This window comes from Augochlora pura, chromosome 9 (genome assembly GCF_028453695.1).
Source record: "Augochlora pura isolate Apur16 chromosome 9, APUR_v2.2.1, whole genome shotgun sequence".
Taxonomy (NCBI): domain Eukaryota; kingdom Metazoa; phylum Arthropoda; class Insecta; order Hymenoptera; family Halictidae; genus Augochlora; species Augochlora pura.
In genome coordinates this window covers 6573184-6599309 of record NC_135780.1, presented here as the reverse complement: position 1 = coordinate 6599309, position 26126 = coordinate 6573184, and the positions used below count along the sequence as shown (strand labels likewise).

Sequence of the window (26126 nt, the reverse complement as noted above, 5' to 3'; positions counted from 1 at the left end):
TAGAAAGCGTTAACTCGATTTCTTATCGCGCTCTAATAAATCCGGAAAATTAAGGATATTCGGTTGGTCCGTCTCTCTGGGTCCTTTAGGCCGACGAAGAAGACGGCGGGATTAAAATTTGCCGGACGTCTTGCGTCTCTTTTAAATAATCGTCACTTAGCCCCGAGAAATGTTATTAGCTCGCGTCTACGTTTTCTGTAATTGGGGACGGTGCTTAGGAGAATTGGCGGTTTAGTTTAATAAGTTTTGGAAACCCAAGTTTTGGAAACCCAAGTTTTGGAAACCCAAGTTTTGGAAACCCAAGTTTTGGAAACCTATTTTTGGAAACCTATTTTTGGAAACCCAATTTATGGAAACCCAAGTTTTGGAAACCTATTTTTGGAAACCCAATTTATGGAAACCCAAGTTTTGGAAACCTAATTTATGGAAACCCAATTTATGGAAACCCAAGTTTTGGAAACCTATTTTTGAAAACCCAAGTTTTGGAACCCAAGTTTTGGAAACCTATTTTTGAAAACCCGAGTTTTGGAACCCCAAGTTTTGAAAGCCCAGGTTTCGAGCCTTTGAGACTTTTGTCCGCGATGATGAAAACAGCTTACCACTTTGAAAAAATGTATAATATCGTTCGACCGCCGTGTATGCAGTGCATTTCGCATTCGTAATTAGATGCGTGTAAAATATGCGGCGGGAGACGTAAGGATTAAAAAAGCGTGCCTCGCGGGTCTGATAAACGGCTAAAAATATCTGGGACACGACTTTATTAAATTCTCCGCTGAACGGTGAACGAAGTAATAGAGGTTTCTCTGGGCGCTTTACGTTAAGTATTACGAAGTCCAAATTTTGTAAGCGGAAGTAGAATCGTCGTACGCTTACGGCTATCGTATAGCTAGCGCATGGACTTGCATTCTATGTATTTATTTCTCGCATTTATAACTCATTTATAATATTATATTTATAATTGATATCAAATTATTATAAATAATAAAACAGTGATAACATTCAGAGAAACTCATTAAGAAAAAAAGTACAATATTATCAACGTTTCATTTTAGTTGATACAAACTTAATAATAATTTTTTTCATAATAATAAAATTGATACAGAATAAATGGAAATTCTGTTAATGATACAAATTTTAAATATTTTCGTATTATTCCATGGGCGCGGTATACAGTTGCATTCGACGGATAAAGTTACTGTTTGTTCAGCAGTTATTGTTACGATGTTTCTGATTAAAATTTGTATTTTATCGATTTCAATAATAACCTAGCGTTTTAGCGATGTAAATGATATTTCGTTAACATATAAAACCTTTTTTATTAGGAAATTTAAAAATTCACGCGATATAAATGGTTTTATTGTTTAACTACGCACGCTTGAAGTATCTCGACTTTTATGAACATTTTCCATGGTATCATTTGATGGTCGCTTTCGTCCCTGTTAATGTGCGTTACCTTTTACACGGTGAATGAACATGACGTAACAGTGTGCTAAAAAATATGAACACAATGCGGAGATAAAAGAGGATTACGTCTCGCCTATCAATTATTGTATCTTTAGTTCTTTCCAATCCGCCCATCGTCAAAGGCAACCTCGAACATAAAAGAATTATTTCGGGGATTATCGGTTCGCTGTTGTTGTAATGGAGAATTAATCAATTCCGATATCCTGTCCCATTGGAGTTTATCTTCTTTAAAAGTCATGAAAATTCCAGTCTTTCAATTCTTTGGGTTTTGAATAAAATAGAACGCTTAATGACTTTTAAAATAATAATTTCTCTCCGTAGAAGTAAAAATTTCAAACATTGACAATGGTTACGCAAAATTTTGTCCGCCTTTGTACATATCCATCGGGATTTACATTAAAAAAATGAACGTTTAGCTAAAATTACCGAGACACCTTTTGCATATTCATCGAGCATTAAGTTATCGTTGAATTTATCAAACGTTTCAGAAACTCCGAAATTGAAGACGATTTAATGCAAACATTTAATCTAGCTTCCTTCCTAAATAGTAAAAAACGAATTCATTCTCTCATTATTAAAAATGAAAAATTTTCTACAGTAAAATCCTCGTCAAAATAATTTTAAAGAATTATTACGATAATGTTCTTTTAAACAAATTATATGCTTTTTTACCGTACATGCGACTCGTACCACATTTCAACAAAACATCGATTGCTGAAGAAAAAGAGGAGATCGCGTAAAACGAAGGAAGGTAGGAAGGGAAAGGGTTGGACGGAGAATATGTAATTTAATTATCCCTCATCGAAGAACACGAGCGAAATTTTTCGAAAGTTTCGGGGAACGCGCGCCTGCTGTCGCTTCCTATTTCGATGCAAATGAAATCAAACGTGAGGGGCCGGGCGAAACAAGAAGTTAAACGATATTCAAAATCAATAATAAGTTTGCATATTTTCTTTCCGGCACGCATCGGCTAAGCGTCGAAGTTGCTTCGTCGAGACAAAAAAATTGCACGGAGAGAAAGAAACCCGAAAAGCTCGATTTTTATATTTACGAAACTGTACCTGGTGGAGTAAAGTATAGTGGCTGTATCGTTGATCTTTAATTGATACGTGGCCGGGCAGACGCATGATTTAGTGCCGTTGGATACGTGCGGGGAACGGCCTGCTCCTATTTTGATAGGAGCTGGAAAATAGAATAAAAAGCACTGTTATTTGATGGAAAATTTATAGCGTCGGCGCTGACATTCTTTTTTCTTGTTTCATAAATTTTGTGAAATTCGTGAACGGATGAAATTGGCTTATGCTAAGCCAAAGCGACGGCTTCCCGGAAAGATATAACCTTTTAATTAACAAATCCTGTCCTAGTCGCTCAATTAATTTCATTAAAAATATCTGGCAAAATTTATAAAAGCGAGTCATTCAAACTTTCGATTTTTATGTACACTCCCACCCAAAGTGATAGGACATTTTTATATTTTTATATTTTTATATTTTCTTTTATTTTAGAATTTTTAAGAGTAACTGCAAAATTTCAAAGTAATCGGTCGATTAGATTTTAACATATTTAGCGAACCATTTTTAAAAACATATTTTCGACTAAAGGCTTCTTATTTCTAAAAATCATTCGTATTAATGGATTTCTAATTAATTATTAATGGTATCAATTGCGATTTATTTTCAAGGCTTCGTACTACTATTTTAGTTAAAAATGAATTTTATTTTCTCAAACTTTCAAAAGTCGTCGAACCCTTTAATAACGTCGCGTGAATCGGCGGCGTGCGCCGTCCAGAAAAAGAACATCGTGCACGATACACAGCCAGGTGTAGACTCAAGAACCACTCTTCTCTCCCTTCCCTTTTATCCTATGGTTCTCTTTGGTTTCGTGGGGGTCTGGCGTTGCGGGACAGTCATCCGCGCTCATCTCGAACGAATAGATCTCGGCCGAGTAGCGGCCGGAAACCCTCATTTTCCGTCCGATTAAACCGATAGTCGACGGACTCTCCGATGACGCCAAGAACCAGTGGAACCCAAACTGGAAAGTTTTGGAGCGGCGGTCGCCTACGAAGGACGGCCGCGCGGAAATTGGCCGTAATCGGCGTTCCAGCGAAGTGACAGTGGCCGCGAAAATTGATTCCCGACGCGTGTGTACTTAATTGCGGCTGCGCCGGGGATGTTAATTAAGGAATTACTGTCTGGACGCAGAAGTGTGCTGCCTTCTTCGAAATAGTTCGTCGGAATTCGAAGTGTATGGCAACGAAGGGCTATAAAAATAATAGGGCTAAAAATATAAACTATACGTTTATATTTTTACAGTCTAGTAATTGATGATACAATATTCCGAACAAGATCACTTGAAAAATAAAATATCAGACCGCTTTATCTCGGAGCAAATTCATTGCTAACATTTAATCAAAATTTATATTCTTTAAGACAATTCTAATATGAACTTTTTCTAAATCAAATTCTAAATTTAACTTTAAATCTGTAGCTTTGCAATAATTCGAACTTTTTGTAAAAGTCGTCTTCGAATTTTCTGAAATTCTTGAAATTTTCTGAAATTCTTAAAATTTATAACGATCGATTTGAATTTTTCTCTGCTGAAATTAAAGCTGATTAAATCGTGTCCGACATTCCAATTCGTATCGTTAATCGGAAATTAGCATTGATATTACCGGAACAGATTCGGTCTTGCTTAATATCGTGTCGCGTGAAGGGGGAACTATGCTACGGGGGAAAATGCATCGGTCATTCGCTAAAATTATGCAAACATCGTTTAGTTGCGGCTACGGAGCTAGGCGGCTCGTAATAATTTAGCTCGATCGGCAAGCAGCTCGAACACGTATATATCGATTGATCGGTTCGCGGACAAGGAGGAACCGAAATTGTGATTGCTCTATGATATGTTAGGAGCGGATCGATCGCCTAACTATAATTACTATGATATTGGTACCCGCGTCTGTTGCTTTCTTCTTTTCGCTAATAGATTTTATAGAGAAATTTTTATAGAGAATTATGTTAGAAAAATAAGTGTACAAAATAATCTAAACTCGTTATGATAATAAATAAATTTATTAAAATATTGGGTAAATAAATCGTTGTTAAATATGTTAGGTAGCTAAAATATTAAACAACTATAACGTTAAACAATTAAGATGGTACAAATGAACTGTGTACTTAGCGAAATCTCTTTGGTTGGTTACTTAATAGCTAAACTTATTACGTTTTACGATCTCGGTATCACCAAGTATTTGCCGAATACAACAATGAAACGAAAGCCGCTATAAAGGTTAATAAAATTTATATTTTATTTTGAAGGAGGTTAAGTGGCGTAGTAAATCTGCCTCTAATTCTGGGCTTTACGAAGTGGTCTGTAAAAGTGGCAATTAACTCGAACGTCTGTGGTCCACGAACCTTGAAACAATTCTATCATAATGAACTCGTGCTCTATACTAGCAAGATTGTAGGCAAGTTGAGCAACTTTTAACGCCTCGTTGCTCTATAAAAATGACAAGACTTTTATCTGGACTGTTGCCATATTTTACAATGGTCATAATATGAATATAAATAAAAAATTGTTTTAATTATACCGTGAATTTCTCTGCAAAATAAAAACAGTCTTAATCAATTGCAAGATGCGGGAATCGCATATAAATTCATTTCTATTCCGAATAAGTTTAATAAACCGTGGCACGCGAGTATTTTCGAATTGTCCCTACGTTTTCGTTATTTTGCCATTTTGATTGGTTTTCTCATACGCCGGCGGTATCCCGGACAAATTGCGGGTATCCGACAAAATTCTGTGCACTGCAATAAAATTCTATTAGCGGGTCAAACGGGAAGAAATTCATTTCGACCGGGATTAATTCCGGTTCGAACGGGTGAACAGTCGTCGTCGTCGGCGGCGAGCGGGCGCGTGCTTTAAAAATTACCGAGTCGACTAATCTCTTAAGACCGGCATTAAATTTTCGGTGGAAACACGCGCGATCGCAATTTAAGCCGTGGTCAACGCGGAGGTATACAAGCTCGGCCAGCGAGCGAGCGAGCGGCGAGCGGCGAGCGAGTATCCTTGCGGCGTTTAATCGGCGGGAAAACCGCGATCGGACTTTTTTCTCCCCTTACTGGCCCGGAAGATAAAAACGACGTTTTCGCTGTCGGGTTATCCACGAGCGGCCGACTATTTTCTGGATGAAAAAAATTCTCGCGGCACAGGACACAGGGTTTTGCGACACGGAAGGGGTGGTTTTTGCCAATGGCGCGACGACGACGGCGACGTCCGTACGAAGAAAAAACTGTTCCATTGGTGAACCGTGAAAATGCGGCGCGGGGCGCGTTACCGCGAGCCATTTAGAAAGATCGATCGATCCCGCAAACATTTTCCGTATGATCGATGCGCCGTTACGTCTCCGCGGGTTGTTCGGCGTCTTTTTTCCGAAACAGATCGGCCCGATTCGTTTGTGCCCCGCGTATATAAATCAACGATTTTCCTTCGCGGTCCCCCGGCCACCGTGGCAGCCGATTCCACGGCGAACGATGCCCGGGGACACTGTTCTGCCGGTCGATGAATCTTAACCTCTTAGGCTGGATTTTACCCGAATTAAATCATTCACGACTAAATTACCATTTTTCTTAATACATATATATATTAATATATAATTCGGGCACCTACTGTGCAACGTTTCGTGGCGAGACAGAGAAATAAAGAGAGTAAAAAAGAGAACGCGAGAGAGTTCGCAGCTTGTTTTTTAACAACGAGCACGATCCTCGAGCGCGCATCAGAAAATCAGTGTTAATTTGCGCTTGTTCGCGATTTATTTTGTGCGGCGTGGGGGGAGGGGGGAGGGAGGGAACAGGGTTTATCGGCGAAAAAAATATTTGCCGGGATACGCGGAGAGAAGCTTACATTCTCTGATGTAAACGTCCAGCTAGCGAGAGAGCGCACGCGCTGGAAACGCATAATCCAGATTTGTTGCGAAATAAATCGCGAACATGCCCCGGCTGGAATTTATTTCGCCGTGAACTCTCGAATCAGCCGGCCCGGGATTCGTTATCGTCTGAATATTGTGTGTTTTCTCTCGATTAGTTCTTGCCCCGGGGGTGGGGGAGAAGGTAGGCGGGGACATACAACAGCAAACATCAAGGATAAAACCATTCGAGGTCTCGCAATCATTGTATCTATTGTTCCGAAATCAATCGAGAGCTTTCCATTGGCCGGTGTCGACGCACAATTACGTTTCCATGGAATGGAAAAAAAACTATAAAAAAATAATAGTAGAACTGGAATCGAAAGCAGCTGGATGGTCTTCTTCCAAAAAATTGTCTAAAGCAGAAAAACGCTGCAATAAATTATCGCGAGCTTTTTTCTAAGCATCGACGCCAATCGCGTGTTTGTTCCTCCGCCTCGATATTCGCTGCCGACTGAATATTCCGAGCGTGTGTCGTACACGTGCCGAGGAAAAGGAACGTAATAAACATGAATCTGCAAACTGAATGAACACTTTTTCCTTTTTTTTTTTTTTTTGACGAAGCGGAAGCGCTATACATATTTCTTCACAATAGATGTTCCGACGCTTCCTTGCGCACATGTACCCGCGGATACGCTCTATTATTGATTGCCGCACGTGCACGGTTACTTCTGACCGATTTTTGTTTATAGCGCCCGCCTCTCCGATACGTTTTTCTAAGTTCCGCGGGATTTACGATAAATCCGTGCGCGGTATCGATCCGATGGAAAGGGATCTTGAAGACACGACGGATTTTATTGCGTAATTGTTAGGATGACTTCTTCGAATGAATTATTACAAAATTCAATTTAATGGAATCAGATTTAGTTAGATAGTATATTTATTCTACGTCTGATATTAATCTTGAAAATATATTCTCCGTCGATACATCTTACAAAACCTCCTACATAATTATCGGATACTAATTAGAAAGCATCTAACAGGAAAAATTTGGTATCCTCGTAATTATCGTAGCATAAAAATTAATTAATATTTTGCAAGAATCATAAAACTGTATTACGTGGATCGAATTGAATATTAAAAATATTTTCAAATATTAGAGGCAATTGAATAAAGCTCGACGTGGTGTTGATTTATTTTTCTGTTCAACTTGAACAGTATGCGTCTTTGAACAATTTCATAATCAAACTGCGGAACTTTGCAGTCAATTGTGTATATCTTTTTCGAATGGTTTTGATAAATCTATTAATAATGGTTTCAACCGAACAGAGCGAATAACTGGAACATTTTCGATTGGGGGAGTACGGAATAGTTCACGTTTCGTTTCACGTGTTTCAAGAATGATTTGAGTGATGATGCTTCGGCAAGTGACACTGCGAAGTCTGTGACCATCGCGTTTCTACGGGAACCGAAGAAGAAAACGGCGAAGGAGAAACGGGACTCGCTAAGGAAAAATATGACTCTTGTGTGCCGTGCAATCCTATACTATTTTCTGATTGTTTATTTAAAGGGTCTACTGCAAACATTGAAGCTCCATTACGGACATCCGGCGGATTTGGTAAAGTGCTCGGCGGACTTCAACGTGAGTATATCTTATAACCTTTTTTCTCGTATCGTTGCTAACAAGATTTTGTAGACATAGTTTTCAGTCTATTGTCATTTCTTATAATAAGGAATATAGTATTAATTATGTATTATTATTTCTATATTATTAATTCTATATTAGTAATATTATTAATGATTTCATATCAAAGATTTCAAGCTAATGTCTTTTTCAGCCATCGTTTCTTCCATCGTTTCCCAATTGCTAAAATTATAATAAATGTATCGTTCATAAAATATTTTCAGACATTTTTAGATTTCGTAATAACGAAATAATCAAGACATAAATAACGTAAATAATTAATTCCACTCTCGATAGAATTAAAATGGTATATGCGCGCCGGATCGTTTTCAAATTGTTTCTAAATGAATAGCGAACAATCGTGCCGTTATTTTTCATTAATACGCAATAACTGTTGTCCACACGAGAGAGTTTTTTTTATCGGGCACATAATATCGAGGGGAAAATTCATTTGGCCCCGATGAAGCGAATTTATCCTTCATCCAACATGGCAGCCGCCGCGTATTGTAATGTTGCAGGAGTTGCGCAAAAATTCCAGGAGGCGTTCGTGCATTTTATCTACAATATTATCTCCTTTCGTTCTTATATTGCGCGCGTCCGATATCAATGTTATTAAAAATTTCCATACACAGGAATGGAATGTCAAATTTTTATTGAAGCTTCGTGCAACAACAACAAAAATGCTCTTACAGATTGAAACGATATATATTGTTGGATCGACCCGGATTTCGATTTGAAACGGAAGTATCGGTTAACTGGATCGGAAAGATCGTTTGTGATTTATTATACCCGATGTTAAATTCCAAACACGCCTCGCATGTTTAAACGATGCGCTTGAGCATTGGCGGATGACAAATCAATTAATAGATACGCTGTCAGAACAAAAAAATCGTGATGTTATATGTTTTAGAAAGAATTAATAGACGTGCGTCGATAAAAATATAAAAAATCCGAAATTTGGGTAGATCCATAAAAAAATAAACTGTTTTAAATTTTGAAAAGTATTAAAATAAAAAGTAAAAGTGAATATCCTCGAAATGATTAATACGTCAGCGTTAGTAAAATTCGAGGCTACACTTCGAAATTCGGACTGAAAATCTAATAAATAATTTTGGAGCAGTCGTCTGGGCCCGATGTCGATATAATTGTAAATTATTGGACACAGTTGGCAAAAGACGTGAACGAGCAAGGGAAGCGTTTTCCGAGTACCACGGACTCGAAACGTTCCCGGTCAGCAAAAATACTCAAAGACTCGTCCGAAAGATATTACAAAGCTATCCGAATCGTTTTCGAAGTGCATGATAAAATCGTCGCGTACCTTAAAAATAGATCAATCGTTTAAATATCCACTTCAATCGTTCATGATAAAATAGAATAAAAATATCATAAAATCAAGAAAACGATACAATAAAAAAGATTGCCACACGGTTGAAATTTTTAAATAAAATCGATCGAACATACCCAGGTGCAACGGTAGTGAACAGTAAAATTTTCGATCGCCCGCATTCGGGTTGCTACTTTTTCGTCACAGGGTGTACACGATGCACCATTTACGAGTAATTTGGGATCGTTAAGTAAAACGCCCGCGGGATATTTTCTTTTTCGTAATTTGCATACATTACCCCGAGGGAGAGACGTCCGCGAAATAATTATTGTCTAAAAAAAGAACGCGAGAAGTGGGGATAAAAAGAGAGCAGGAGAAAAAATTGGGGAAAATTGTCGAGGCATCCCAATAGGTCACCGAAACCCAATGGGGATAGCCCCCGTGGGGCAGAGCGTTGCGCCACCGCGGAATGGATCCCGGCGAGTCAGCAACGATAAATCGAGCGATTTATGAAGCGGCACGAGCACCGGACCCATTCTCGAGGAATAATGTCCGGCTATCGACGGCCGCGTACGCACAGGGTGAAACAAGGGACCAGGCAAGGACCACCTCTAGTAATGTGTTCGTCTTAACCCTTTGCGGTCGAGTCTAAGGCGCCGCTAAAACTGAACGCGCCACTTAAGTAAAATTCTATCGATACGAAATTAATTAAATATTGATATGAAAATTTAGAATTGCAAAAGAAAAAATTTTTAAATTACGGTTAAAATAACTTCGAGGATTTCATCGAAACCGCGTTCACGGTTCAAATGCCACGAAGCGCGAACGGTTAATTGAACGATCGAATCGCGAAGGCTATTATCGATATTACTGAGCCATTGTCTTCGACGAATTTTCACAAAAATGGAAACGATCCTTAAACGTCGGTCTGGCAAAGTAAACCATCGACTGGGCCCAATCGGGTTACCTTCAACTTTTCCCTATAAAACGATAGAAACGATCCACGGCATTGTCCGTAATATTCGGACCCGATTACAGTCATCCGAGTCCCTGAGACAATAAAACGCTAATAAGACAATCAGCTAACGCGCGGACCGTGTCCATTGTGCTCGCAACCGGAAGCGGATTATTGATAACTAATACGCGTTCCTCGTTCACAATGGTGAATGGTCGAGTTGCTGCCGGAAAATTATCGACACGGCTCCTCGGCTCGATTACCAAATCAAAACTGAATTTTCGACGGTGTGGATTCTGTTTCGTTTTACTATTATCTGCTATTATCCTGTTCGCGAGATCCGTCGATTCGAGAGAGAGAGAGAGAGAGAGAGAGAACAAAAAATTGCAGCGAACATCCAGGCAAAAGTTATCCGGGTGAAATGCGTACGTCAATGGAGAGGGGGTGGAAAGGGAGGGGGGAGAGACCCACCCCCCGGTGGCAGAGTGAATGGTGGGCAATCAGACGACAGTGGAACACAGGTGGAACAAAGACGTGCGATTGACACTTTCTACTCGTCGATTTATTTAATTTGTCAACGTCAGTTAGGCGGAGAGGTTGAAGTGTCGGGTCCGGGACCTCGATCGGGAGAATCTTCAATCAAAATATGACGAAAGCGAAGCGCGACACGCGGCCCCCGTTTTAACCGTAATTAATTTCGGCGTGGGGTTCGTATCGCGCCGATAATTCCGATCCGATTACCGGCCCACGATCTCGTAGGAAAGCGTTCTACGTTCAACAAATCATTGTTCAGTGGATCTGCAAAACACCGATCAGTATTTAACAGAATAAGCGTCAGATTGAAAATATTTTATTGATAGATATTTTATATATTTATTAATATTTTATCAGTAGATACTCTAGCTTCTGACTGATAGAAAAGTTGCATTCACCTAGCTATCCGTAAATCATTTTTCTATACTAATGCACTGTAAATCTATAGTAATTAGGAAAAAAGTATTTAACACGTAATAGTTCAGTTTGAAAGTCGCTGGTGTATTTAAAAATCTCGTAATAATTATTTCAAATATCTGAGACTTCGTGCATCTATTCGATGAATAAATGAATAAAATAAATATGTTGTCTGAATTATTTACTAATTTCTTGCTTCGTAATATCGAACGTTGATTCAGTTATCACGAAATGTATTGCAATTAGCATAAAACGTCGAGTACGCAATTAGTATAAAATGTGGCAACAAGTGCGCAATTAGTATAAAATGTTAAACATTGTATCCGCCGACGATAAATTATCAAACGTGTTTACGAACGTAGAAATTGAAGCGACATAATTGTATCAAAATGAAATACCGTCCGCATTGTCTTGTCTCCGGCGCATGCTTCTCCGGTTAGCGTGTAATTTAATTAATCAGAGTGCCGTTCGCGTAATAAAACAAACCGAAATCGTAACTACGAGAATGGGGCGCACGCGAGGACCGTAGATCGCGACGCGTAATTGTACGCCGAAACGCGTGAATAAGTGGAAACCAATCTGTTTTTCCTTCCGGGCCGTGTGTTCCCAAGGAATTAAAAAACACCGTCGATAAATAATTACGCGAGTCGAGCGATGTGTACGCGAGTCATGTTCGTCGCGTAGCCACGGGAACGCGGACGCGATGGAAATATGGATCGCGCGGATTCCGCATCGAAGATCGATTAAAACTCACTTTGAAGCGCGCCGTCTATTGCTCGCGAGGCGCCGCGGTCGGAAATCTGTCGAATCTGACAAGATTTTGTACCTGCAAAGCAATATTTTAATTAATAAAATATTAATGATTAATAAATTAATAAAATTCTAACGATTCACGTTATCAACAATAGGACTCGAAGATGTCATAACCAATAAAGGTAAAATGTGTGAAAAGTCTGCGCAGAATAGAATATCTCTCCGTGTCTTACGTAACATCTGAACTGCATTCGCGCGACGTTTCACGTCTTTCTTCGCCGGAAATGGAATAGAACGTGATCAATCTTAATTCCATTTGCCGTACGTATTTCGTCGGACTTATTATAGGAAGCAATTAAATCGCGAAGGCAGCTAACAGTCGGCAGAGCCAGGATTGCTTTATTAGCGGCTGGTCGATAACGGGGATGTTGTCAAAGGGAGGAAACCAAACACAGAGAGAAGGAACAACCCAAAAAATGACGTAACTCGAAACCACAAAGGCCGGAAAAGAGAACAAAGAAGCAAGATTAAAACTGTTCGCTCGGTTGTTCCGAAACGCGATAGAAAACGGGTCGAGGGGGTTTCGCCCCGATCGGCGCTCCTCTCCGGCTGGGGAACTCGAGGAAATATACAGTCAGTCCCATAAGTAATCGTACCCTTATTGTTTATAAGAGAAATTTGTTGAAATCAAGGGGCGCGTGTCAAATTTCGCAATAAACTTCTTGAATCATTATAAAAATTAGTAATATAAATATAATGGATATAACTATAATAAATATAATAAAATAAACATACAAATATACATAAACATGCATAAAATGTAAAATCTTTGAGTTATGAGTATAGTTGGCGCAATGCTAGAATATTGTCCTAATTTTGTCGACATTTTTAGACGAACTGACCACGTTTTGTAAATCAACGATCGACGCCGAGGTTCCACGACGTTATTCCCGCATTAATCAGCCGAACGAAGTTTCAGTTAATTACGGGTCCTGATGCGGCTAAAATTATGACTTACGATTCGATGTCTAAGCCGCGAGTAATGTAACCTTTGAAACGGCCCGTTAATCACACGATCCGCCCAAGTTTACTCAAACCCGCTCCTCTCAATTTAGTAAAGTCCCTGCTACAATATATGTATAGGCACCGTGACACGTGATCATTAGGATAGCCCAGTCGAACTTAAACGAACATAATTCAATAAAATTTCCATTTTACTCGTCTATCAAAGATATCATCGACGAAGATAACAATTTGTCAAATAATCGAACAATAAGAGATCCGATAAGAAATTATCACGAAATAAATTCGAGCGGCGAGCAACCAGAATTTTTGATAATAAAAGGATCGAACGGGGGACCGCTGTGACCCATTTCAGCTCTTGTATTTTACAATTATCGAAATCGCGAAAGTGCTTTCACAGAAAATTATTATATAAATTCATTCGTTCGCGAAATATTCCAATAAAAGTCACCGCTAAATCCCGACAAGCGAGACTTTTGTAATGTTTTGTAAAATTTCAACGGGAAATTCAATGCTTTCGAATAATTTTTTAATGCCGCATCTTCCTTTATTCGTTCAACGTTTTTTGTTATTTAATGGAACGAGAATAGACGGAGATTACCATTGGCGGCGAGACGAAGATATTCGCGATTGTGAAAGGCGATTTTGAAAACCGTTTAGCCGATAAATCTATGGATGTTTAACGCCTTAAATTGCACGTTTGTTTGGTTGGGTAACTTCATCGGTTTCGAACGATGTTTAAGGACCTTTCCCCCCGGCGCGCGTAATTCGCGAACGCCGGAACGGCGATGATGCTCTCCCTCGCGAAACGCGATCAAATCAGAGCGAAAATTCGATATGACTGAAGTTCGAGTTAAATGGAATTCGAAGTCCGGGAGAACTCGAAATACTCGGACTTCAATGCATCGCAATTTAATAGCGGGCGGAGCGCGTGCACTGCTTAAATGGTGTTGCCGGATTTAACTGCAGTTTCTAGCGTCTACGTGGGGAAAAAATCCTTGTCTCTATGGTGACGATCCAATAACAATCCAATTAATTCAGTAAATAAATTCGACAGATTTCTCAACTCGTTATTAGATCGCGGATTTTACTCTTACGACAGAAGCGAATAAATAAAATACGATACCTTGAGAATATTAAAATAATTAAAGGGTGCCATAGTAATAATTGCATTATTATTTGAATAATTTTATATATAACAATTATTATTAAATTATTATATAATAACTATTATAAATAATTTCATAGTAAAAGCGATCACCGCCAGCTTGTTTAGATTGATAAAAGTCTCTCCAGACAGCCACGGTAGAGAAATGTTTAAAACGAGTTTAACACTCGGCGGAACAAAACGGAGCACCATCGGAGAACGGGGGCACTTATCACAAAAGACAGTATTATTTTTGAAAAGTTGGCGCCGGCGTTCCGCCTCTCTCGCTCGAATTCAATGAAACACGGGATGGGGGGGCTTTCCTTCTGTTCCATTGAATGTTTGTCGAACGCGATCAAGCACATTATTCAGTTCGCCTCGTCAACCGCGTTTTTCATTTTACAACTCGTTCGTTTCCACCTTTCTACGACTGTTGTAAGCCGTTCGAGGGCAATTCCCATAACTTCATCGGCTCCTGCGCTAGAACGTGTTCGCGGCTCCATGTGTGCGAGGATGTGTGCTAAGATATGTTCGCGTGGCTTTGTGTGCATGTTTCTCTCTGTGCGCGCGCGTTTTTTCCGTCGCAGGAAAGAGTATCTGTCGAGAATAGTAGTATGTTAGGACGCGGGCAATACAGCGTGGCGAATACAAAAATTGCGATACGCGGGGATAAGGCCGGCGCGCGAGCACGTACGGCGATAAAACGCGGAGACCCGGAAAAAGAATCGTAAAGGCATTTCCAATAAAATTTTCGCAAGGAAGTGCGCGATTTCATTCCACGCGCTGCAATTGGTTGCCGAAAAATGTCGCGCGGCCGCCGCTCCTCCCTTCGATATTCATTTCGTCGCGTAATCGTGACGCGCCGGCGAGAAACGTTTTCCCTGGTACAGCGAAATCGTTTTAATCGAGAATAATCGCGTTCTTCGCCTCGACACTCGCTGAATATCGAATATATATATATTGTACTACATATACATATATATTTTATAGACCTGAATATGGTACTCGGATCTGAAATTCAACCAGGAAAGAAACATTTGGAAAATTCGTGTTTTCTTCTTGAATTTATCAATGTTTAATAATTATTAGAAGCTGTAGATTTAATACGCAACTGTTTAAAAGTGTTAGTTTGATTAAAAGTTGTTAATTCTTATAATTCAATCTAATAGATCACTACTATATTATAAATTGTTTAATTTCACTAACGACGACGGTATTACTCGGTTGCAAGGCTTCTCTTCTCACATTTATGTCGAATAAGTTTGTCGTAGAATCGACGAATTAAAGTTACTTTATATCTTCGCAGTTTAAACGTTCGCCGTAACGAATCAATTTCGCGGTGAACTACCGTTTAAGCAAGAACTGCCGTTTAAATAATGACGGACTCATTGATCAGGCCCCGTTGGGTGTAAAGTCGAGTGTAAATGGTCTTGGCAGGCGAACCCCCCGTTTAAACTTCGTCCGAGCCTGTTGCTTTAAAAAAAAAATAAAAAAAGAATTTCAATCGCGAGCCGGTTCGAGGAATTTCTGAAAGTTTCCGCCGCTCATCGACGTTGTTACACCGGCGAAATAAAACAGCCCCTCGTTTTTCTCCTAACCAACTAACGAACTTTACAGAATCTCGAATGAACTCATAACTGCAGCCAGTCTTCGGTGTATATACTCGACCGAGAAAAAACCATCGCAGCGCTTTTCTTCCGCCGGCATTCGAAAACCGTATTTTTCCACGGAAACGTTATTGGCTATTCCGGTAAACATTTAGGATACGTATCGCGCTGAGTATTTTTGGAAACATAAAACACTCCGTGTATGGACGGCACTGATACCGCCTCTCTCTCTCTGTGTCCGACAATATTGAGTTTCGTGTGTGTTCAGTTAGCTGGAAGTGACAAGGTAAAAAAAAAGGAATAGAAAACTCATATATAGATACGTGTTAGTACACAAGAGTGATTGATGTAAAGAATATTTATGTATTGATCAAAGTAGAGCGCGTTGGATGAAACGAGTTCTATGTGTACAATTCGTTTGACGATTCTGCAAACAATGCATACCGAGCGGAGAAATGTTGCAAATTAATTTGTAAAACTACATCGATGTGTTGTTGCAGTCGTTCGCCGTTGTATTCAAACAGGTTAAAATAATTAACGACGAGAAGTGAAAGCTTACGCATTCTTCTGTAAATTAATTTCACGCGAAAATTAATGGTCGAAACAATTTCGACAATTTAATTTTAATGAAAATAATTTTTAAAAAACCATTTAAAGTATCAGGCTTTCGCCAAACTTTTCCTCTTCCGTCGCATCGAAAAATATTAAATAAGATGATAAAGAGATCGTTGCAAAATTTTACACGCGTCCTTTGATCTCAACGAATTTCTCTTGTAAGCAACGAGGGTACGAATACTTATGGGGCTGACTGTAGATGGAAAAAGAGGGCGAAAGTGACTGGGAAGCAGAGAACGGCGCGAGAGATGTTCGCGGGTTAAAGAGCGAAGCTGGCGTAAGAGATAAGAAGGGAAAAAGATGAGACAAAGGGAATGGATAGAAAGAGAGAGAGAGAGGGAAAGAAACGGGGATAAAAACGTGGGGAGGCGGCAGAGAGAGAGAGAGGGCGAAGAGTTATGAATGTGGCCGAGTTCTCCTACTCGAGAAGCCTCGGAAGACTTTTGATGACACAAGACATGAGAGTATAAATGCACTTTCAGGTCGCGCTCTCGGCGGAAACTGTGGTCCGCGAGGAAACCCGGCAAACTGCCGGTATAAATCACAATTTTTTTTGACAGCCCCCCACCGTCACTTATGCATTAGCCCCGTGTTATCGTTAATACATCGTCTGTAATCCTTGCTAACGGTCCAGCGGACTTCGAGAAGAAAATTAGTTGCTGGGGAATCATTCTCACTCGAGGTTACAGCAACTTTTCTGTTCCTCGACAGTGCACCAAGATAATGATTAAAATTATCTGGAAAAAAATTGAGAATTAAAGAATGTAATTAGTAGAGTGAGGATCCTATGCATTCGTGGGAAAACTGTGTCGATTAAATAATTAATAACAAAGACATTTACAAGTTCTCATGAAACATCCTTTAAACAAAACTTGGACAAGAGTTGAGGATTGACGAATCAAATTTTATTCGACTAAAAATTTTAGATTTTATTCGCAATCTATGTTTTAATAAAAAATGAAAACTTACTTCGTATGCTCAATCATCTTGGATCACAATTTGAACAAAACAGCTATTTGCATGCTACATTCAGCCGTCGGTGTTAAAAGGTCGTCCCGCGGCAAGTGCGTGCCTTCCTCGTACTCTAAAAAAATTAGCGACACAGGTGCGAAGTAATTAAGTCCCGCGACACCTTTCAACGGTCAACGAAGTATAAGTTTTCCAGGTAGGATATTAAAAGAAATATTGGCGCGAGTCAAATACAAACGAAACTTTTCATTTAGCTCAGGTAAATATTGAGCCCGCGGGAACACCGAATGTTATATTCGCGCACGTGCTTATAAATATGTAGCTGGTATATTATTCGTTCGGCAAATATGTGGAGGCGTTGTTTTTTTTTTTTTTTTTTTAACAAGTTTAAACTGCCGCGGTGCGGTATCGTTACGAGAAATTCTCGCGTTATTTCTTGTTCGGACGCTGCGAAACGAAACGCGTATAATTCAAAGTTAATACGTTTATGATTGACACGTGAATATTTTGCAGTCGGCGCGTAACAGTCGATTTTGTTCGCCTGGCGGGCACGTAGGGCCAACGTGTCAAGAGTAACGAACGCGGAATCGTGACTAAATTAGTCTCTTAGCGCCTTTCAAAATTAACAAACAACGTGGACGTGACGATTTTTGCTATCAATCATTCTTTTATTGTGTTTTACTATTTTTAGAGCAGAAGGATTAGCGATGAGTAGAAGGCGGATTAATAGAAAAAATATTAGCAAATTTGTGTTATTAACTTTTTCGTGTTATTAATCGTTTCATTAAAAAATAAACAAAGTAAAAGAACAAAAAGATTTAGTACACCCTACTCGATAAATATAAAGTTAATTACACCCTGAAAACAAATCAAAGCCGGAGGAATTGCTTGCCGCATCGAAACTGGCATCGCTCTCCTAAATTTAGACTCAGTTCGAGGCAGTTTCAAAGACGCTAAACCCGCTGAACGAATTAAATCGTTCCAAGGCGGAGACGAGTCTAAATAACGGGAGGGCAAAAGTTCATGAAATTTCGCCAACGATGCTGCGAAAATATTTGCTAAGAAAGGTCCGCGTCGTTTCGGTGTATTCGCGAAGATGCTAATAACAATGATTCGAATACGAGCCTGGCAATTCGGCGATGGAATTTTGGGTGCCGGCCGTTGAAGAAAGTGGCGGAGGCTTGATATTAGGCGATCGTTAGGAGCCGATCGATCGGTATCTCGCGGCGAAGGCGTGAAAATTGAGTGGGCCGCAGCGGCGGAGCAAACAGGGGGAGGGGGGAAACAAGAGCAAATTGACGAGCCACGGCGAGATTGCGGTATTGTTTGTGAGCCTTGCCGCGGCTAGAGTTCTGGGAATCTTTTATGATCTCATTATCCCTAGCCGGTTGCGCGAAACATTGCTGAATTAAATGGTCAAATTTTAATGACGGCGCCGTGCGTGAAAACTACCGCGGAATGTTGCACTGTTTGATCGTGTTTTAGCGGTGAATTGTGATATTGTTTTAGCAGGGAATTGTGACATTGTTTACCGCGATAACAGGTCCGCTGTGGAATGGGAATTGAATCGTGGCTTGCGTAAGGAAATTATAGAGAAAGATATAGAATGTGCAGTTTTATGCGACGCGAAAATTTGTCTCATCTGTTACTAGGAGCAAGAGCGAATTAAATGATATTTGGAACTGACGTTGGCGTAGGTGTCAAGGAGAAAAGTGTTCTTGACAGCTATTTGCACTGTTTCTTGGCCACGTATGTTCGACGCGGCGGTCGAAGCGCGAATCGCGAAAACAATTTTTGAGCGCGAGGTCTTACAGTTTTCAAATAAAAAGGATCGCCGAAACTCCTCCTCCGGGCCGATAGGTAATGACAGGTTTGGTAGGAAGCTGATCCGCGAACAGGTTCGAGCAGGAACGGTTCAAACGAAACTCGCGAGCGTGTGTGTGTGTGTGTATATGGGAAAGTTAACGCCCGGAGCCTTCAAACTTTTCCTGGCCCCGGAGGCTTGAAAACGAGCTATTGACGTCCTTCGCAGTCCTAAAGACCCCGCGGGCGACCGAGGTTGTAGTGGGGAGGGAGGGCAATAAAGCAAGCAGAGAATGGATCACGCATGAGTGAAACATTAAACTTTTCCAACCTTCGTTAAAGTTTCCGTGAAACTGTCATGGGCACACACCGACGAGAGATTTCCTAATGAAAGCATCTCCAAGCCCCGGCTTCTATAAACTTCTTTGGGGATCTTCTTCTTTTTCTCCTTTCTTTTTTTTTTTTATTTCTTTCGTTCCATCGTTTGCCAGCCTAATTTGTCCAGGGAACTTTCGATGGGATTCCCATTTAGAGGATTGGCACACATTTTTGACGCCTGCGAAATCAAAGTAATCCCCGTTAATGAGTACGGAAACTGCAGCCAGGGCGGCGGCTCTATCGCAGTGATTACCGCTTTAACCCTTCCAGGACTCTGCGGGCCCTTAATGAAATATCCGTGCATAGATCTGCGGTGAAACGGAAAGGAATTTTCGAATGTAAAGGCTAGCCGATCGGTGTACGTTCGCTTTAAAATTGTGTTAAATAAGGATCTTGCAAATTAGCTGTAATAAAATATAGAAATAAAAATTTTCTCTTTGCAATGCTTTTTAGTTACTTAACTTTCTGAAGAAATCGATTAAATTAATTCTTTCCGACCGAAAAATCCAATGATAAAGATGTTTGCACTGCATAACTCATTTTCAAAGAAAAATTGACTAACAAAAATCCGTAGAATGTAAAAAATCGTACAATTTCATTTGCGGTTAATTAAAGAACAAAATTCTATCGAAAATGTGGAGTTTATTAACATACCTTTGATACGATGAAATTAAACATTTGTTGTTGGTCCGACGCCGTATATATTCATAAACTGGAAAAAAACTGGAACAGATTTAAAATTAAGATAAATGAGTTGCCATTAAAATGCAGTCGGCTCCTAGCTCAGACTCTGTTCTCCTCTGTAAAATGAAAATTACGTTTTGCATATATATATGTACGTTCCGTACGCAGAGAGACGCATTAATATCAAGGAAGAGGATTAATTCGTTTTAACCAAGTCTGTTTTTATGCCAATTACAATTTTCATTAGTATACGGGCCTTCTTTGACGACTCGGAATGAACTCATCATATACTCCTCGAACCATTAAAGTTTCCATCAACGGGTCTAATGACCGTACTAAATGGTTGGATGGTCTTATCGATCATGCTAAAAACAACGGTAATTTAAAAGATTACCGTAGTTCCGCGGTAATTAAAAAAATGAAAAGCATAATTATCGTATTAGTGTTATACATGGAACAATGTAACAAAATTTTGTTTAGGGCATGTGCGAATGGAAAAAAGTACAGTAAATTATTTAATTGAGATAAATTATTATATGGAAATGCATTATATCAATCCTCCAATCATTTTAACAAATTTCGTAAATATCCCTTTATCAGCTTCTGAACCGTCCACGCGTGTCCATGGTATCGCATTCCATACGCGACACAGCGAGCACGTTTACTCCAAAGTTAACTCTAATTGCTCGAAATGCAAGCTAATTGTTTCGCGCGGCGAAAGTTTCGAAAGTAGAACTTTTTAGAACGTGTGCACGGAGAACTCTAATTTTTTATGAGCTCTCGAAAGAGGCCAAGCACGCTGTCCGGTAAGGTACAGCGGCGGATAAATTAGTCGAATTTATTCCGGATTCCATTGAAACTGTCCCAGCTTCGAGATACGCCCCGGAGGAATCATCGTCTTTTTCTGTTTCCGTGCGAGAAATAGCGCGAGCTCTCCGTTTTGGTCCTTTAAGCGGTTCCACGGCGAGAGCAACGGGGCGACGTTTCCACGATAATTTGCCGCGGTCTACGGAGCCGTTTTCGCCACGATACGAATCCTCGATAACAATACTTATCTCGAGAGAGGTCTGATTAAGAACGAGCGTGCACGTGTCTTTCGTTAGAATTTAAATTCGCTTCTGGTTTAGCAAATGGGCACCCTCTTTAGCAGAAATTCCGTCGGAAATAAACGACTGTTCCTCTTTTAACGCTGCCCGGCTCTACAGAGGAGAAAAATAGTTTCGCTCGTCGGGCACACTCTCTTTCCCTCTCTCTCTATCTCTCTTGTAGCCCGGCTCCATTGGTTTTGTCCGCTAACTGTTTAAATTGCGCAAAAATTTTCATTAAATTCGAGCCAAGATCCGTGGACCCGGAGACCAGCGAAATAATGAAGATCCTTTTGAACTGGGACAAATATGTATCACACGAATATGTATCACACGGTCCTTTGTGCTTCGCGGAGTTGTTTTGTCTTTTGTTCTGCTTGGATAACAAACGTATTAAATATTGTTGCGTATTTGCTTGGAACTTGACACTCGGTTTATCAGAACCCAAGATGGTGCAACGTGTGCTGTCGTCTTAATGCTATCTTGAAAGCTTTTTCGGATACTCGTACGTCGAATTTTAAATGTTACAAGCACTTAGTTTGCTAGACAATGCGTTAAACGTATATTTATAGCAATTGGAATTGGTTGAAATGGCTTCGAGTGCAAAGGGTTAATTTGCTCGATTTCAAATGAACAGCGCGCGTTACTCGAAATCTGAGTATAGTGTCTGCTACTTCATTTCTGCATATTAATTTCAGTTTATCGGAATCGCTTTCGTCAAGCAAACAATTAAACAATTATGACAAACAATTAGAGAAGAAACGAGAAAGCGGCGCATCAAGTTGTTCAACCATCAACCATCAAGCTGTTTTCAAAGTGGAAAACGACGCGGTATCGTTGCGGAATTCCCGTTCCACGCGCGGATTTATAAAGATTATATGCGCATTGTTGCGAGCGATGTAAACGCGACGCGAGCACGCAGAGCAATGTCAAGCGCAAGAAGACGTCGAAATATGTCGAGATTAAATCGTACCTTTTAGAATGTAATAACAGCGGCGGCAACGCGCGCGCGCGCGCGCGCGCGCGTACGTGTAGCAACAACGGGGGAACAGCGTTTCGAATCATTGTGGCGAATTTCTATATAACCGCGGGACCGCGTTTTAGAACCTCCATTAAAAAAAGAAAACGTGAAATACCGCTGGTAATTGAATTATACATGCCTCCAATTTCGTTGGTCTGCTCTTTGCATAATTTATATGAAATTCCGCCGTGCTTCTTCGAACGAAATAAAATCGTGGCGAGAAATAACGATTCGCAGAATATTCTTGAAAACAATTGATCGATGCTGCGCTTTTATAGAAATGTTCGTTGCCTATTTATAAACCTAGAACGACGAATTATTTATTCACGTGCGACGCGGATTTTAATGCGTACATTAATTGCTCTCTTCGCTGTATTTAATCGACTAGATTATACCGTTCCATAATTATATTAATCAGATATACTTGTCGACAAGTAATTTGCAAGAATTATAATAGTAAAATATAATAATTCAAAATAAATGTTTAAAGAGGAAACCATAGAAAACGCTGCATGGTTATCTTTGGTATTGTTTTCTGCATAGAGAAGGCTATCTCAACATGTCCATTTATATAATAAATATAATATAATAATAAAATAGAATAAATATCATATACAAAGCTCTATATATTTATTTGATTAAACTATTAAGAATGGAAAATTAACAAACAGGTTTTTCACGAAAAAGTCTTTAAAAATGCGAAGAACTTTTACAGCGAAGTCTTGAGAAATCGGTAAAACAAATTCAAGAAAACTTTCGGTAAAACGAGGTAGAAAATATGCAGGAATGCGACGTCGTTCGCACTTTGTGTAATGATTTTCTTGAGAAGCTGGCTATAGAGCCTTGGAGGTATCGAGTGGATTGGTTCCGGCTTACAGGTCGTTCGAAAAATAAGAGAACGAGCGGGAAGGAACAAAAGGGGTCCCCTCGCCCGATGAAACTCATAGTCTCGAGGAACTGGAGCCAAAGTTCGCGTTTCTTGTTCCCTCCCCTCCTTCTCGAAGGTGTCGAGGGTTTTAATTTCATGGGGCGTTAAATACGTGCTCGAAGACGAACGAGAAAAAAGAGCGGAAAGATCGCGAACGAGAAAAGACAGAGAGGACGAGGAAAAAAGTCCTCTCCGGCCGGAGAGAGAGAGAGAGAGAGAGAGAGAGAGAGAGAATGAGAGAGAGAGAGAGTGTTCCGTTGCTCTCTCCAGAGAATAATGACGATCATTATACAAACTTCCTGAATCCCTTATACACCACCCCGGCGTCGTATTACTCTGATAAATTTTTCGTTATCGCGAACGAATATCCCAATCAATCCTACGTTTGACTGGCTATCTTGTGATCGGTGTTCTCGATGTACCGGGTGTACCAAAAATTGTTCGCTCCTGAAAAAAGAAGTCGAGTCGATCAGTCATTTTGTTTCACAAGAATTCTTGCGTAGATATTTTTAACGAAAGTATAATTAAGTATCGTACAAGTTGTCTCGACTCGTCTCAGAAATTTTCTGATAATTAGTGAAAAATTGATAAATCAACCAACAATTCCCACTTTAAAAAGCCCAGCACTTCATGTTTACGTTCACGGAATTCGCGAGGGTGTGACACGGAGACCATGAAACGGATAATTTAACTCGCTTCCGCGAGAGAGAAACGGGGTCAGCGTATTTTCAAGAGTATTATAAATGATCGCGATATAAAAGTGGTAACACGGTTACGCCCGCGGCAAGTTCGCGAACGCGTAGAGACGGCCAACCTAAAGACGCGGCGGAGAATTCAGGGGGTGTGTAGTTCGCGGTAATGCTCCCATTGCCCTCCTCGAAGAAAAGAAAAGCATCGTTCGTTTGCTGGAGAAACAAGAGGGGAAGATCGTGAATTCGAAGGAAGACGCGCCCGCGCGCCCCACGTGTACGCGTTCACGGACGTTCTCCGCGAAGTGGTGATAATTCGCGGGACGCGGGCGCGCCCCACGGACTAAGCCGCGACGACCATAACTATGAAGGTTATGGCGGTTCGACGGTGGGGCACCAGGTGGGAGAAACGAGTCGATTTTTCAGTTCGCCTTTCCATTTAACGCTCGCCGAACGTACGAGCACTATCCGTGGTTGGCCTCCGACTAGCTGCGATCGTGTACAACATGTTTCTTCAGGGTATTGGCACTCTTATATTATTGTATGCTATTGATATTTGCCGATACTTCCTTCGCGAGATTTTGCAACAATTTTTCACAGCGGTTGTTGTTTGCACAGAATAATTTCGTGTACGAACGCTTTGGAGAAGATAGTAGCGTAAAGTATAGTCCTCGCTTGACAAGATGGCACCATTGGGCTTACATTCTCCCTCTTAGCCACTGCCGCAGCTGGTGGAGGGGGGAATGCAACGCGAAAGTGCTTTCTTGTTGCGCGAGGACTATATATGACTGATCTAATCTATTTCGAGCTTCGTTTATTAATATCTCTGCAAATCTGTACTATTTGCAAATTATAACAGTTATAAAAATTATTTACAATTTTATATACATTTCTAAATCATGTACAGATTTTTATTAATATATTCTTATCGCCTAACAACATTTTTCTTTTATTTTCACACTGCATTTTCACAAATAATTTCATCATTACGGAAGACCTTTCTTCAACTCTGTTTCTTGTAAACCGACCTATAAAAGCAAAAATTTGCATAAAAATCCGCAGTCTACCGATGGGAAAACAAAACGAACTTTTTAATCGGCTGAGAATTAATCGATCGGTGATCTGTTACCCCTCGATCCCAATTACGATTACGACGAAAGATCGCGAAGTTTTAAAGGGCTCTCGAACCACCGGCTGCGCTCGTCTCTCCCACTAATTTATACAGAACGCCTGCGAATCGTCGCAAACGAAATAAAGTATAAAATTTTTCCGTCGCACCTACCACCACCCCACCCCACCGCGATAATTCTCTGTTTCAGCTTCGACCCGGTTACACCGTCGAAATGAATTCGCGCGCTTGAGCTTCTGTACCCGCTCGAGAGGAATTTAGAATGCAAGTGTATTTAAACATGCTGACGAATAGACAAAAGAATATTCTTCGGATTGCTCGGGGCGAGAACGCCGCGGAAATTTTTATGCAAATGCGGGACGCCATTGTAAACAGTATGGCGAGTAATTAACATCGATTGTTGGCCGCGTTCGTTAGACAAATTCGCTCGAATTACAAATTTCTGAAACGATACAAAATTCTTCGCACCGAAATTAAAAGTCTCCTTCGAATATATACGATATATGCAACTTTTACAGCGTTTGTTTAATTAAAAGCGATGTACGAATAATTGCGGAAATTATTCTTACAGGTCACTCTTTTATATCGAGTTTAAAATATTGAAAAACTTAATGTAAAAGAGTGACCAATATTTCTCACGACGTTTGCGAAGAGTTTGTGGAAAATTCAAATAATTTCTTTGCATATTCAATTTTAACAAATACACAATTCAATGAATCTAAACAAACTATGTTTGATACACCTTGTTCGATAAGTGTAAGCTAATTATTAGCTTGAGAAGAATTACAGGCGCAGTAATTGCTGTCGCATCACCCCGAGTCTTTTGTCGATTGAAAAAATCATTCGCTCGCACAGCTGCCACGCAAGAATCGCGTTTAATTAGTCAGAGATGGTGGCCGGTTCACAAAAGAATTTCCTTTCGGCCGATGTTCGTTCCGGGCCGCTTGTGTCTGATAGAAAACGTAAATCCGATAAAAATCGGGGAACCTCGCGAAATGCGGAAAAGTTGAACAGAGA

At 40.2% G+C, this 26126-nt stretch overlaps 1 protein-coding gene across 1 annotated transcript in view; it reads left to right on the top strand.

Moving 5' to 3' along the window:
- Mp (collagen XV/XVIII-type protein multiplexin) overlaps positions 1–26126 on the top strand; it is a 292407-nt gene that overhangs the window by 228852 nt on the left and 37429 nt on the right. Inside the window, exon 5 of the mRNA XM_078190578.1 lies at positions 7935–8006. Within this exon, the coding sequence (XP_078046704.1) occupies positions 7935–8006 (72 nt within the window). The remainder of the gene's footprint in view (positions 1–7934; positions 8007–26126) is intronic.